Below are 15,055 nucleotides of genomic sequence, written 5' to 3' on the forward strand. Positions count from 1 at the left end.
AGGACTCTGGCAGGCTACAGTCCCTAGGGTCGCAAAAAGTCGGACACGACTGAAGGGACTTAACGCGCACTCACTCTGGAAATGAACCCCAGGTGTGTGGATTCTGACATTCAGATCTCTGTCCTGCTCTCCATGCGGAAAGCCCTGTAGCAGTCCCACAAGACGGCTGAATGCATGAATCAGTGAGTTTTCTCAGGGTCACAAGTGAAGCACAGCACCTGGGCAGAGTTGTTTCTATGATACTCCAGGGACAAGTCATCGGCCTGGCTGTACCTCTGTCTCCATGGTGGTCCTGGGTTCACAGATCCCACCTTGCTTACTTAACCAGCCCTCTTCGTCCAGTTCAAAGGGAAACAGGCCAAATAGAATTATGGAGCATTATTGATTTATTAGAAAAACTAGTAAATGGGTTTCCTCTGGTTCGTGGAAGCACATTTGAGCAGGTGGAGGACAAGACCCGGTCGGCCCCAGGGCCAGCCCCAGATTGCATGGTCTGTGCCCGACAGGGCTGCAGTCGTCTGCCGCCGCCTCCTCCGTTGCATCCTCCCTGAGCTTGCTTGTCCAAGGGACCGAGCCATGGGGTCTTCTGGATCTCTGCCCCCTCCCACTGAAGGGAGGAAGGAGATCCAGGGCCACCCTTGGGGACTCTACGTGCCCTCCGATAGGCAGGAAGGAGGGGTGGGGTGGCAGGGAAGCCGAGCCTCCCGAGGACCCTCCTGACCTCCCTCAGCCACAGTCCATTGAGGCCAGGGGACAAAGGGGAAGAAGAGAGGGCAGGGGGACCACCTGACCATGCCCAGAAGGAGCTTCCTCTAAACTGCTCTGGGGAGGAAGCCTGATATGCTGGTGTGGACTGAAGCTGTTTGGGGATACTGTTAAAAGACTGCAAAGTAGAAAATATAAGGAGGAAAAGAAAAAAATCCTTGCCAGGGCGCCAGGAGCTTAACCACCACCCCCCTGCCATGTGGCTCAGAGTTCCAAAGCTGGGTACCTGCAGTTTCATTCCAGTTGGTCAAGGGTCTTGGGGCCTGTGTGACGTGGGAGAGGGGTGCATGGGAATGGGAAGTTGTCGGTAGATGGTAGGTCTCATGCAGCTGGCTGCTGTCCTTGCCCAGTCCAGGGGCCCAGGGGTGGTGAAATCCTAGCTTTTCCTTGAGGCCCTTTCATTCTTGGGACTGTGGAGTTGCTTGCTGAAATTCCTCACTTCAGAAGTACACGTGGAGGGGAGAGGGTGGCCCCTAGTGTCTTGGCTCCCACAGATTGGCCCATGGGGACAGCCGAGAGAGACTTGCCACCACCTGCTCTTCAGCAAGGAGCATGCTATCTATCCTGGAGCAGGACATGCCTTCAGGTGCACCTGAGGCCTTTGTTATTGCCAGGTGAGTGTCACTACCTCTTTGCCTCCTGCCTTGGTTTCCCCTAGGTGTAGAGAGGTTGGTGAGTGGTATAGATTAGGTTCCCTGTGGATGCACAGAGGGCCACAGGGATAGGTGGATAGAGGACACATGAAGACCCTGGCTCCCAAGATGGGACCACGTGTCAGGCCCCGTCAGAGAACTTCCCTCCTGTGGTTCTGGTCTGCTAAAGTTGCCTTCCCTTGACATAGTAGTAATTGATCTGGAGCACTAGGGGCTCCTGGGAAGGCCTAGTAACTCCAGATGCTTATGCCTGTGGTTTCTGCCTTTGCCTCACCCACTTCTGGGGGATCGTCTCAGTGTGTCTAAGGCTCCTTCCCATGGGGAAGGTGATGGAAACAGCAACTGTAGGTCCCAGGGTCCTTTCTGCTCTGCCCAGGGGAGTGTCTGCTGCCTGCAACTCAAGCCCTCTTTTGGACTTAACCCAAGTTAAGATGCTGGGCCGGAGCTGTATTGCTTTCAGAGGGTAGTGGGAAGAATACTGTGGAACCAGTGGTCTGTTCCCTCCGGATGTCTGACTTTGGCAGCACGGGAACAGTTATCCCTGGGGAGAAAGGCTGCAGGACCCCTTTTGGCTGTACCCAGGATTGGGGGGCAGATACCCATGTAGCCCCCTGACTCAGGCCAGGCCCTTCAGGAGGACCTGCGCAAGGGTACTTGCCACACCTCAGTGGCTCCGGCCCCAGCATTTGTCCCAGTTCTCCAGGGGTTGTTACGTGGGTTGTAATACCCAGGTGTGGCTGCATCTGCCACCTCAGGGTGACAGGTCGTGAACTTTGCTGTCGGTCCAGCCAGCACCCTCAGGTGGTGCCAGCTGCAGACAGAACGCAGGGAGTATTTGGCTTTAGGATGCGCTAATGCAGGCGCTGCGGTGTCCATCTCGTATGGGGACCTGCACTATCTCCCTCTGGGACCTGGGGTCTGAGTGGGGTACTGCTGGTCTGGCAGTTACTGGGAGTGCGGCAGACCCCAGGGTGGAGAGGTGGCGCCTGGGGCAGTGTGGAAGTCTCATCTGCCACCTTCCGGCCTGAGCCCTAAACTCTGGTTGTAGTTTTGAAAAAGAGGGCCGGCTTGAGAGCTTACGGTCCAACCACCGCCTGGCCCAGTGGCAGCAGGGAGGTGCTGGAGGTGGCGGGAGGCCCCTTGCACTTAGGACCCATCGAGTTTGGACAATGCCCCCTCTTTTTGTGGGAGGAGGGGCTGCGGTGACCCCTGAGGTGGGGAGGCAGCGGCCCCTGGCCCAGAGCTACCTGAAGATTCCCTCCTCACGCCCCTGGGGGCAGGTCGGGCCTTCCCAAGGACCTCTTCTCTTCCCCTGGCTGCGACCGAGTGGGACAGGACCCTAAGCAACACTTGCTTTCGGAGTGGGCAGCATCTCAGGATTCTTCCCTGGTGGCTCAGAGGGTAATGCGTCTGCCCGCCATGCTGGAGACCCAGGTTCGATCCCTGGGGCAGGAAGATCCCCTGGAGAAAAAATGGCAACCTACTCCGGTACCCTTGCCTGGAAAATCCCATGGACGGAGAAGGCTTCGGTCCATGGGGTCGCAAAGAGTCGGATACGACTGAGCGACCTCACTTTAACTTGTCAGCATCTGAGGAACCCCCATCAAGCCTTCTTTTCCAGCTTGTGTGGGAATAGGGGGGTGGGGACTGGCGCCCCTCGGCCCCGTAAGGAGGGTGGGGAGAGGAGGGTGTGGGCCTCAAAAACCGTTTCCTGCCCCCAGACCCGGAGGCCCTGAGGCCCGCGGAGCTGGGAGCCGCGTCCCTGGAGCCCGCGCTCGCTGTGTGCGGGGCGGAGGGCGCGGAGGCAGGCGTGGGCCGGGCGGGCGAAGGCAGCGATCGCAGTGCAGCGGGGCCCGCGCCCGGTCGGCCGGCCGGCAGCTCAGAGCAGGCAGGCGGCAGGCAGGCGGCCGGGCCGTGGGCGGGAGGAAAGCCCTGCCGAGGAGGGAGGCGCTAGTCCCTGCACGTCCCAACGACGCACCGGCTTCACCCGCCGGGCGCCCGAGAGGCTACTTCTTTTTGGGGAAGAAGCTGAATCTCTTCTCCTTGTCTTTCTTGCCGAGGCTGGCGTCGGGGCCGGTGATGGGGGGAAGGGGCAGGCTCTGTGCCTTGACGCGGATGCTCTGGGACTCGTTGATGGCCGTGCTCACGCCCTGCAGCCAGGACAGCATCTCCTCCTGCAGGGCGGGAGGGTCAGGACCCGCAAAGGCCGGGGCGCCTCTAGGACCCTTTCTGAGGGAGCCTGAGGCCAAGGGGTTCGGGTCTCTCCCACCTGCCCCTTGTTGGGGGGGATCAGGGCCAGGCAGCCCTGCACTTACCTCATCCTTGCCGTGGAAGAGCCACTCGCTGCCGTTGCTCAGCCTAGGACAAAGGGTTTCCCCCGTGGCCACCTCTAGATCTAACCCCCCAGCCTCCCGAGCTTTCCCATGACCAGGACCCTGACAGGCAGCACAGCTCCTTGAGAGGCAGAAATCAGGGCCACCAGCCTCTCTAATTGGAAAAAATCCCCGAGGGGTACCTCAGGCCTGCAGCCGGTCAGGCACAGTGGAAGCTTGACTGGCCACTTAGGCCAAATCGGGCCACCAGCGAAGGAGCAGTGGACAGGCAGGGCCTCACCTCAGCTTGAAGACGTGCTTCTTCTTCTTGTAGTTGGCAGCAATCTCACAGATGGCATGTCTCAGGGCCAGGGGCTCCTCCCCATGGTAGGGCACCCCCAGGGCCAGATTCTTGGCATCCTTATAGAAGGCCAGCTCACTGTTCTTGAGCACACAGTACAGGTTGTTCCAGGACCTGTGAAGGTGCACACAGACAGGTCGGTTACAGTCCTCACTTGCATGCTCAGTTGCTCAGTTGCATCTGATTCTTTGTGATCACCTGGATGGTAGCCCGCCAGGCTCCTCCGCCCATAGGATTGTCCAGGCAAGAATACTGGAGAGGGTTGCCACAGTCCTGACACAGCACCTCTATAATCAGTTCCCACAGCTTTACCATTTTTCTTAACTACACCGATTTTACCATGATCAATTGTAATACATTTTATGGCTAAAAAAATTGCAATTAAAAGTAATCTGTATGTGGGATTTCCCTAGCAGCCCAGTCGTTAAAACTCAGCACTTCCAGTGCATGGGGCACACATTCGATCCCTGGTGGGGGAACTAAGATCCCACATGCCATGTGGCATGGCCAAAAAAACCCCAATCATCTGCATGTAATTCCACTACCAAGGTCTAATATTGTTAACATTTTATTTATTTCCTTCTGGTTTCTTTTCTATTCACATATAATTAAAATTGGATTATACTGTATATTCAATTTTATTTTGTACTTTTAAGTTTAACACTATGTCATGAGTATTTCCCCATACTCAAATATTTGAATTCTCAAATATTTCTTGAAAATAATTTTAATAGCTATGTGGTATCCTATCATAAATAAAAGTAATCCCTTTATTGGTGGACCTTTTAATACTAGAAAATTTATCCACAGTTGAAATAGTATTAGTATAAACATCCTTATGGAGCTTCCCTGATGGCTCAGCGGTGAAGAATCTGCCTGCCAATGAAGGAGGTGCAGGTTCGATTCCTGGTTGGGAAGATCCTCTAGAGAAGGAAATGGCAACCCACTCCAGTATTCTTGCCTGGGAAACACCTGTCTATGGGGTCGTAAAAAGAGTCAACAGCAACAAAACATCCTGATGCTTTAATCTTTGCCTATAACTCCGATCTTACCTTGAGATATAGTTCTAGAATTATTGAGTCTAAGACCAGCAGTGTAAAGACCTTTTCAAAGCACTTTCGTAGCTACCAGCATATCTGAGTCTCACTCGTGCCTGTGTTCATTCAGTTGTGTCTGACTCCTTGTGACCCCATGGACTAGAGCCCGCCAGGCTCCTCTGTCCGTGGGATTCTCCAGGCAAGAACACGAGTGGGTTTGAGTCTCCCTACAGCCCATGAGTCTCACTACGGAACTGTAACATAAACAGAGCTGAGTTTTGTTTTGGTGGTAGGGGTATTTTGTTTTATTGATGATAAATGCCTGGTATACTGTGCTAGCACTTTTTTTAAAGGAACATATTTGCACAAATCAAGACTCAACTCAAATGGGAGGTTTGGTGAGAACAACCAACACTCATAAAGGAGTTCACCTGAGCTCCTTCTTTGACAAATACAGAGCACGTTGCCCTTTGACAGTAATGAGTGCTGAGAAACATTAAGTGCTTCTTCCTCCTCTTCCTCACACCCCCCCCTCCCCACTCCTTTTTGAGGGCAGAATGATGGAGAACTAGCAGGACACATAGGGAGGAAGGACTGGAAGGTCAAAGAGAGAACTTGACCCGTTCAAAGCTGGCTGCAGTGTCATTCCACAAAGCCCAGATTTAGATTTCTGACACCAGCTCAGGGATCCTCTGCTCAGATCTGGCCCTCACCAACTTCTCTGAGCTGGCAGCCCAAGTAAGGCAGTTGCTAAGGAGTAAAATCCTGCCTTGGACAAAGGACAACCTCTCTGAGATGGTTTCCCCCATCTGGAAAATGGAAACCTCAATATCACAGGGTGGTTGTGAAAACTTTGTCAGTCCTAATATAATGCCCGCCACATGGTAGGTACTTTTTAAATGCTAGTTTCCCCTCTCCTGCAGATCCTTCATATAAAGCAATAAGCCTCTTCAGGGTGGTCAGGCCCCAAATTCATTTTTGGAATTTCAAATAGCTTTGGTGTGTCCTCCAGGCCAGGCCTTCTGTATGCTGCCAGCTGGCCCTACGAATAGAGCTGGCTTCAACCTCTTGATGCTGCCCTGTTTCTCTGAGACCCTGGACCGCTGCCTGAAGGCAGAGGCCCCTAGAGACTTTGGGTCGCGGCATCCCCTGGGTAGACCACACTCAAGGGCACAACTGCCTCTGAATGAATTCCTCAGGGTTATATCATTCCTAGGAGGGCCCTCCAGATGGCATTTAGGTCATCTCTTTCTCCTTCCCTATTTTATGGCTGGGGAAACTGAGGCCCAGACTGGGTAAAAAACGGGACTGGATCAAGGACAGGTAGGTCTTGTTAGTACCAAGCCCTACCTGCTGCCCTGCGCTGGCATAGTACCAGCTAGTGTCTGCTCTGCACCAGGCATGGCACCACCCCCATGTTACAGGTTAGAGGCTGAGTAACTAGTACGCGGTCATAGGATTTGAACTCAGGCCCACGGCTGAAGACAGGCTTTCCCACCATGCCCAGTAGCCCCCCGGAGCTGGCCCAGAAGGTGCCCGGGAACTCTCAGATTCGAGGCGGAGGGCCTCCTCACCCACAGACTGCCTGGATTGCTCTGCCCATCCTGCGGCCCCGCGGCCCCTCCCGGACACACCTGTTGGAGGCCTTCTTGTTGGGCCCCTCCAGGTCGTGCTTCCGGCCCAGGAAGCCCTCCATCTGCACGCTGTGCCCGCGGTCCCGCTGGGCCGGCAGCGTAGTAGGCTCGTCGCCCTCGCTCAGCGGTGTGTCGAGGACCTTGAAGAGGGGTTCTGTGGAGGGCCTCTCGTCTGTGCTGGATTTCTCCTCCTGCCCGTCCTCGTGGGGCCCTGGCGGGGGTGGCGGCTGCAGGTCCTGGGGCCACGGCCTCTCTTCTTCCCCCTGCTCCAGGGCATATGGGAGGAGCGCGTCTTGCTGAGGGCCCAGACCTGGGACGGACACTTCTCGGCAGAGCAGGGAGGTCAGCAGACCTCACCTTGTGCCCTCCCCGACCCACCCTGGCCCTCCCCCAACCTGCTGTGGGTGTCTACCTGGCCTGCTTCCCCAAACTCTTCCCCCTCTCCAACCTCAATAGGAGCAGAAGGTCCTTAGAGTGAGCTGAAGGGGCTGGGCCAGGGGCTTGCCCACAGGATTTGAACCCATGTCTCCTGCATTGGCAGGTGAGTGGCTTTTACACGGAGCCACCAGGGAAACCCAGACCCTCCCAGCTCATGGGAGGGATAACTGGTCCTACCCCCTTCATTTGGTGAGGATTTGCTGGAGGAAGGCAGTGGTTCCTAACCCCGGCTGCCTTTAACAATCACCTTGAGAGCTTTAACAAAACATGTGCAGGACCCATCCTCAGGATGCTGAGTTAACTAGCTTGGAGTGGGGTCTGCACATTGGTATTTCTTAATAAGCTTTTCATGCGCTCAAGTGTGCTGATGGACAATCACCACCTAAGTAGTCAATGCCCCAGGGAAAGGCTGTGGCTTTTGCCTCCCTGCACCTCCCCATGGAAGGCACAAAACTAAGATCATGGCATCTGGTCCCATCACTTCATGGCAAATAGATGGGGAAACAGTGACAGAGATTTTTGAGCTCCAGAATCACTGCAGATAGTGACTGCAGCCATGAAATTAAAAGATGCTTGCTCCTTGAAAGAAAAGCTATGACCAACCTAGACAGCATATTAAAGAGCAGAGACATTACTTTGCCAACAAAGGTCCATCTAGTCAAAGCTATGATTTTTCTAGTAGTCGTGTAAGGATGTGAGAGTTAGACTATAAAGAAAGCTGAGTGCTGAAGAATTGATGCCTTTGAATTGTGGTGTTGGAGAAGACTCTTGAGAGTCCCTTGGACAGCAAGGCGATCCAACCAGTCCATCCTAAAAGAAATCAGTTCTGAATATTCATTGGAAGGAATGATGTTGAAGCTGAAACTCCAATACTTTGGCCACCTGATGCAAAAAACTGACTCTTTGGAAAAGACCCTGATGCTGGGAAAGATTGAGGGCAGGAAGAGAAGGGGATGAGAGAGGATGAGATTGTTGGATGGCATCACCAACTCAATGGACATGAGTTTGAGTAAACTCCGGGAGTTGGTGATGGACAGGGAGGCCTGGCGTGCTGTAGTCCATGGGGTCACAAAGAGTCAGACACGACTGAGCAACTGAACTGAACTGAACTGAAGGGAAGGCAGGATGCTCCCAGCCCCCAGCCAAGCCAAGTTAGGGGCTTCTAGTGCAGCCATGGGCTGTATGTCAGGTGCCTATGAGAAAGGGGAGCAGACTTTTGTCCCCTGGCTGGGTAGCTCCTTATGCAGAGCCTTGCTGATTCACTTTTGTGCCACCGCATCAAGAAAGAGAAGAGGACAGACTGAGAGAGCAAGAGGCAGCCTGTTCTCGAGTGCAGCGCAAGAATGTCAGCTGGGACAGGAATGGGTGGATCTTCTATGTGCCAAATAATCGCCCAGGAAGGCAGCCTAGCTGGAGACATCTGGCCCGAACTGCCTCAAAGGTCTGATTGCTGAAGACCTTATAGCACCAGGTGGGAAGGATCTTGTAGCCCCCAAGCAGGCGGTATATGGACAACCTGAAGGACCAAGGCCATTGACAGCCCAGGAGGGCCAGAGCCACCTCAGGCAGTAAGGAGACACTGCCCTCTTTTCTACTCCCTGTCCCAACTGAAGATGGAGGCCAGGAGAGTGCTGGGGAGGAGCCAGGAAAGAGCAGACCCTGTGCTCCCCACTGTGGGTCCTTCAGACCTTGGATCAAATCCAAAATAGAGAAATGGAGAATGAGAGGAGTTGGGTACCATTTTGGACATCAGATCGAAGCTTCAAACTGAAAGAGACTGATTGGGCTTTTTAACAGTTAAAAATGATCAACGTCTGCCAGAGCTGGCAGTAAGGAATGGGAGGTGAAGGTTCAGTGGAGATGTTTGACGGCAGTGGTTGGAAGAAAGGTAAAGCTGGTCATGTTTGTATCCCCTAAATTAGGACTAGTCAACAAACTAATCTGGGGTTCCCTAAGATCCTATTTAAAGAAAGGAATAATATGGATGGAAAAGGTTGAAAATCACTACTCTAGTCTAACACCTTCAATCCATGAGACAATCTGAGCTCAGACGTTAAGTGACTTACCCAGGGTCACACAGCTTTCATTTCCAGTTAAGAGCATGCATTGAAGATCTGGGCAAGCCTGGCTTTTTGTCACGTCCTTAGGGTTCTCATCTTTTCCTTGTCTTAGAGCCTCTCGAGAGTTGTGGCTGGGCCACACCCATCTTTATGCATCTTGCAGTATTTATATGTTTTGAGTGTTGGCAATGAGCCGGAATTGACCACAAGGATCTGGAGGCCCTAAGGCCTTGCCTGGATCATCCTCCAGCAGGGAGGAAGGGCGGGAGTGGCGGGTTGAGCCTGGGAGCCTGGGTTCTGTGAACCCAATCAGGCCAACCCTCTGACTCAGGCATAGAGGTCGGGGAGGTAGTGAAGCCTTTCACCCTCTCTCTCCAGCTGGCCTCTCTGCCCCTCCTGGCAATAGGCCAGGCCCTCTGGCACTCCCTCGTGGCTCATGGAAGATGCCCTGGCAGATGTTGGGAGGAAAACCCAGCAGAACCTCTCGGCCTTGTTCACCCCCTCACTCAGCCTTTACCTTCCCAGGACTGGTTTTATTACAGGCTTGTGTATCCACATTTTCTTCCTATACTTTCATTTCCATGCTCCTTTCCTTTTGGGAACTCTCCTCTGAAAACACACTTATTTCCAGGACTGCCTCCCGACTTAATTTCACCTTTCTTCTGTTTCCTCCTGATGGGTGCTTGATCCACATTCCCTGGCAGGGACAGTCAGAGACCATGGCCAGTGTGACCAAAAGCGGCCAGGTTGTGGGTGGGCTTTGGAAAATAGGGGTTTTCTGATGTATGCAAAGATTTCTTCTGTTCTCTTGACTGTTCACATAGAGACAATTTAAAACACATATTCGCCCCTCTACCCTGAAGGCTAAGGCCTTCAGAGAGAGCCAAGAATGAGGGTGGGAGCTGCTCATTTCAGACCCAGGGCTCCTCTCCCTCCTGGGCTGGGGGAAGGGACACAGGAGAAAGACAGGGGCATGGCTTGGGCAAAAGGGTCCTCCTTTTATAGTCTCCAGGAGTAAATATGTTTTGTGCCATCTTCTAAGAGAGCAGGGGAGGCACTTCTCCTGCTGTCCCAGGAACCATACTGCGCTCTGATACAGATTCTGCAGGCAGAGGGATCAGTGGACAGCAGATGCCAGGAGGGGGTGCTGGCTACGTGTGTGCTGTAGGGACAGGCAGGTTCTATTAAAAGGCCCTGAATAGCTGAGACAATCTGACTCCCTTCTATCCTCTGTGATAGGTGGCAGAAGGCAGGCGTACTGCTCCAGCCCTTCGGGCATCAGGAGGATGCATAGATTCCACCTGAGGGATAGCCCAGCTTAGAGCCCTTGTCCAGAGGAGCTGGGGGGCACTCTGAAAAAAGGAGGATTCAGCCACTTGGGAAAAACTCTGGGTGTTGGGTCGGGATGGATGGAGAGTTTAGACCATGAGTGGGAGTAAGAGCAGGAGAGAGAAGGGCCCAAGATGGTGCCTGGAATAAGCCTGGAGCTTCTGTTCTCTGGTTTGGGGGCCCAGGGGACTGGTGGGTGGGTAGGACTCATCTGAGCTAGGTATGTGCGCTGCTGCTGGGATCAAAGCGTCGGAGAGGGGTAGGGGACAGGCAACCTTGGCTGCTGGGGGACCATCAGGGGAGGAAAGGGCATGGACAGGAGAACATTTTAGGATCTCACAGGACTGTAATCAGACAAGGAGAGGCCTGAGCTCCAGACGGGCAGGGCGTGGCCACCTCAGAGTCTTTGCAGAGTCTTGGACCCTTGACTTTTTAGGGTCCTGTCTTGCTAGGAAGCTGACTTGGGTGGGGGAACGCAGGCAGATGTCTCCCCGCCAGAGGACTTTCAAGAAGGTGAAAGAGATGGGGGACTGGATGGGTCCAACCCCTTGGTTGAAGGTGTAGTTCCAGACCCAGCCAGCAGGTGGCATAAGGGGGCCAGCACACAGACCACTAGTCTCCAACCAGGGAGAAAAACCACCTGGGGTGTGGCCACAGGGTCGCAGGTGTTCTAGAAGATGCTCAGTGACCCCAGATACATGAACAAGCAAGGAAACGCAAGTGAATGTCTCTCTAAAGGAAATGCTGGTAAGTGAGAAATGGGGTATGAGGATGCATCCCAAAGACTATTCGACCTTAGCTGTGAGAGGTCTTGCCCACCTACCTCACAGCAAGAACTGAGCTTCGAGTGTGTGTAGCGGGTCTCCAGGGAGGGGCGCTGAGGGAAGGCTGGTTTGGGAGGGTTTTGGCAACGAGTGTTAGAATTCTTATGGGGGACGTTGAAGAGATGAAGGACCGTGGTGAGAGATGGAGAAAAGAATGAAGGGAAAATGAAGGCAGCCACCTACCAGGTGTCCTCCCTACACTCTCTTTTCCTATCCTCACACCCTTTCTGAGAGGTGGGTGTCACTTCCCTCATAGATGAGGGAAGCTGAGGGTCAGGGAGAATGAGTAACGGGCCCAGAGTCACAACTACTGAGTGAAATGAGGATGCAGTGGTCTGGTCCCAAACCCTGAGCTCTTCCCACTAAATCCTTCTGCGAGAGATGGGGAGGCACTGCTGCTCAGGAGAAAGGGTCTATCCAGCGGGGTTCATGGTCTAAAGGGGGAGCCTGTTACAGAAGATGCATGGCTGACGGGCTGAGGCAGCGGGACTGTCACAGCCATGCTGAAAAGGGCCAGAAGAGGGGCTGGAGGCCACACAAAACCTACGTTTGAATGCCTTAGGCAACCAGATAGCCCCGTGAGGCGATGGCGCAGGGGAAGTTGGCCACTTCTGCAGCTGAGAACTTCTTCCTTCCCTAAATGTCTGCGGTCTGGGCTTTTATTTTCTGGGTGAGAAGGCTCTCAGCAGATGGGCTGGGAAGGCTGTTCAAAAGACACTTGTTTGCAAGAGAAGAGTTGAGAGCAGCCAGAGAGATGGGAATGGAGGGTGAGCAGAGACAAATGCCGGAAGAGGGAATAGAGTTGTTTCTAAACAGAGGGAAACACGTGGGAAGAGCTGAGGCTGGCCAGGTGGGGAGTCATCTAGGTTGGGGGGCCGAGGGGAGAAGCTCTCATGAGGAGTGGCTCAGCCCTGTGCCCTGGGGGCCGACTGTTAGAATTCTTCTGGAGGATGTTTAAGAGATGAAATGATATGGCTGGATGGCATCACCGACTCCATGGACATGAGTTTGAGTAAACTCCGGGAGTTGGTGATGGACAGGGAGGCCTGGCGTCCTGCAGTCCATGGGGTCGCAAAGAGTTGGACATGACTGAGCGACTGAACCGAGAGATGAAGGACTGCGGTGACAGTCCAGTCACTGGAAACCAGGGAAGACAAGGGAGGGATGCAGAGCAGAAGGCCACCAGGTGAAGCCAGGGGGACGGAGGGGAGTGCGCAGGGTCCCCTTGGGCAGGGAAGGTCTCCCCCATGATCATCCTGGGAGAGAGAATGAGGCTTCCTCAGGGGCTGTCTTCACCATTCCTACAACCAAAGTGGGCTCTTCAGGTCCCTGCTGTGAAGAACTGGAAGCTGCTTAATGCCTCTGAGCCAGGCACTCGGACCAAAAGGAAGATATTGACTCCCCCATCTGGATCTGACACCCAGCAGTCAAGTTGGCAACTTCCGACCCCATTTCTGAGATGCCTTCAGTGTTAACTGAGTCCCATGCTGGATCTATCAGGATCTGGGATGCTCTGAAACATGGACTGGCAGACAAACTTAGGGGCTGCCTTTGAGCAGCAGGGACAGGAAGATCATGCCCAACCTCAGCATAGAGAGTGGGGCACACCCAGCCTCGGACAGATGTCCAGAAAGAGCCTAGAGCCAGTTTCCCCGGAGAGCCAGGGCGTGGTGCCAGGCTGTAGGCAGACACAGCCCTGCCATGCTGATTCAGGCATTCTGGGGAGACAGACACACCCAGGTTCGTGGGAAAACTGACGTTCTTTCCAGATCGGGTCTGCTCATTACGGACAAACACACCATTTGCCTTCGCTGCAAAAACGCCTGAACCAGCAGCTCAGTTTGGCCTCAGAGTGGGAGGGGAGAAACCATCCGGTAGAAAGGATGGAGGGAGCTTGCTCAGGCAAGAAGAAACACAGCTGCTGCGTGCACACCCACATCCCTTCCCTCTAAGGACGTCAGAGTCTGGCCCTCTGGCGGCGGATCAAAGCTCTAGGCTGCCTGCCGTGGAGGCTGGGGCTGGGGGCTGGGGGTGGGGGTGCGGGGGTGGGTACTGCCGAGGTGGTGACAGCAGCTGGAGCCGCCAGGCACTGGCGGAAAGGTGAGCTGCTGCCATCCACTCAGCCCCGGGACGCTACCCCTCATGTTCGAAAGTGCCGGTAGCTTGCCTGAAGCCACATCAACCTCTAAAGCTCTGGAAGGGAGAGACAAGGGACCTGGGGGTCTGGACCCTCCTATTCATCCCAGATGAGTTGGCGGGTCTTCCCTCGGGGAAGCCAGCTGCAGGCAGTCTTGGGAGGTCATGGGGAAGAGTGATGTCTATGAGCTGTGCTTGGCTAAGAGAGTTTTCCCTGACAACCTGATGAAGGCCTGATAATGAAACGCATCCAGGCAGTTGCTTTCTGGAGCGACCTGGCCCCAGAGTCCTTGCACCACAGAGGAATCCAGCCTGGAGGCTCAGAGTAAGACAGGGCACATTTGCCCCAAAACAGTGAACCCCGAAGGCAGATTCTTTCTTGCTGTGGCAGCCCTCTAGAAGCACCAATCCTTTTCAGGGTCCTCGCTCCTCATTAGAGCAGCTCCACTGGGAGAGTTCCTAGAGCAGGCCTTGCTTCCCTCTCGAGGCCAGGAGACAGGCACAGGGCACAGAAGAGGCTCCGGGGCTGGGGGCCCCCAAGCCTGGGTTGGCTCAGATCCTCTGCAATACCATTTCTTCTCCATAAATCAACCTCAGCATCTCACCACAAATGTTACTCTGAGGATTCCGAGGTAGCCAGAGCCAAGCAGATGAGGATGCTTAGCAGGACCTCCAAGCCCTCCCCAGAGCCAGGTGAAGGGGAGACATATAAAGTGGAGGGTGTCATGGGGGGAGCCTCAGCCTGCTGCCAGGTCCCCCTCTGCTACCCCAGAGCCACCTTCAGGGCCCTGGCCTTGGCAGGAGCAGAGGTTCAACCCTGCCTTCCTCTTTCCCCCAGGCAACCAAGGAAAACACCCTAGCCCTTTGCCATCTCTTCCCATCTCCAGCCTCACACCAGCTGGCACCTGACCACTGACCCAGGTTCCTCAGAGCTGAGAACACCATGAAAGTAGGGAAATCCTTCTCTCCCAACCCTCCCTTTATTTAGGTACATGGTTCATATACAGGAATATTCTGGACTTTCTGTAATCCTGCAGAGAGAGCTCTATAAAGGGCAAGGTTAGGGGGTTTGTCTAAAATCTTGCATGACATTGCTATAATGAAGGACTAGAACCCAATGTCCAGACTTCCAAAATTTCACTCCAAGAATTTTGCCATTTGTGAAAACTTGTTTCTTCTTGGTCTCACGCACTCTGCATACTTACCTGTAGAATGGATTTTTTTCCCTTTAAATCAGAACATGCTCTAACATGGAAAGCTAGGAGGTGATGGAGGCAATGGATTGTACGATGATGATATGCTTGAGGGAAAAACCGAATGCGTGGAATAGTGCTCCAGCCCCTGCCCGTGTGTATGTGTGTGCACACACCCGGGCTCACACCAGGGAAGGGGGGAGCAGGCAGGGCTGGCAGGGTGCTCACCGTGGGCTGTGCAGCAGTCCAGACAGGGGTTCAGGTGCCTGGTCTGCTCCCCCAAGCAGGAAGCCGTTATGCACTAGTGATGGGT

At 54.1% G+C, this 15,055-nt stretch overlaps 1 protein-coding gene across 1 annotated transcript in view; it reads right to left on the reverse strand.

Moving 5' to 3' along the window:
• Nucleotides 1–368: 368 nt before the first annotated feature.
• SPTB (spectrin beta, erythrocytic) overlaps nucleotides 369–15,055 on the reverse strand; it is a 128,264-nt gene continuing 113,577 nt past the window's right edge. The window contains exons 33-36 of the mRNA XM_065941784.1: nucleotides 6,763–7,025; nucleotides 4,032–4,205; nucleotides 3,734–3,776; nucleotides 369–3,592 (exon numbers count right to left, since the gene is read on the reverse strand). Of these exons, the coding sequence (XP_065797856.1) occupies nucleotides 3,425–3,592; nucleotides 3,734–3,776; nucleotides 4,032–4,205; nucleotides 6,763–7,025 (648 nt within the window). The 3' untranslated portion in view covers nucleotides 369–3,424. The remainder of the gene's footprint in view (nucleotides 3,593–3,733; nucleotides 3,777–4,031; nucleotides 4,206–6,762; nucleotides 7,026–15,055) is intronic.

The sequence above is a fragment of the Muntiacus reevesi genome, chromosome 7 (assembly GCF_963930625.1).
Source record: "Muntiacus reevesi chromosome 7, mMunRee1.1, whole genome shotgun sequence".
NCBI classification, from domain to species: domain Eukaryota; kingdom Metazoa; phylum Chordata; class Mammalia; order Artiodactyla; family Cervidae; genus Muntiacus; species Muntiacus reevesi.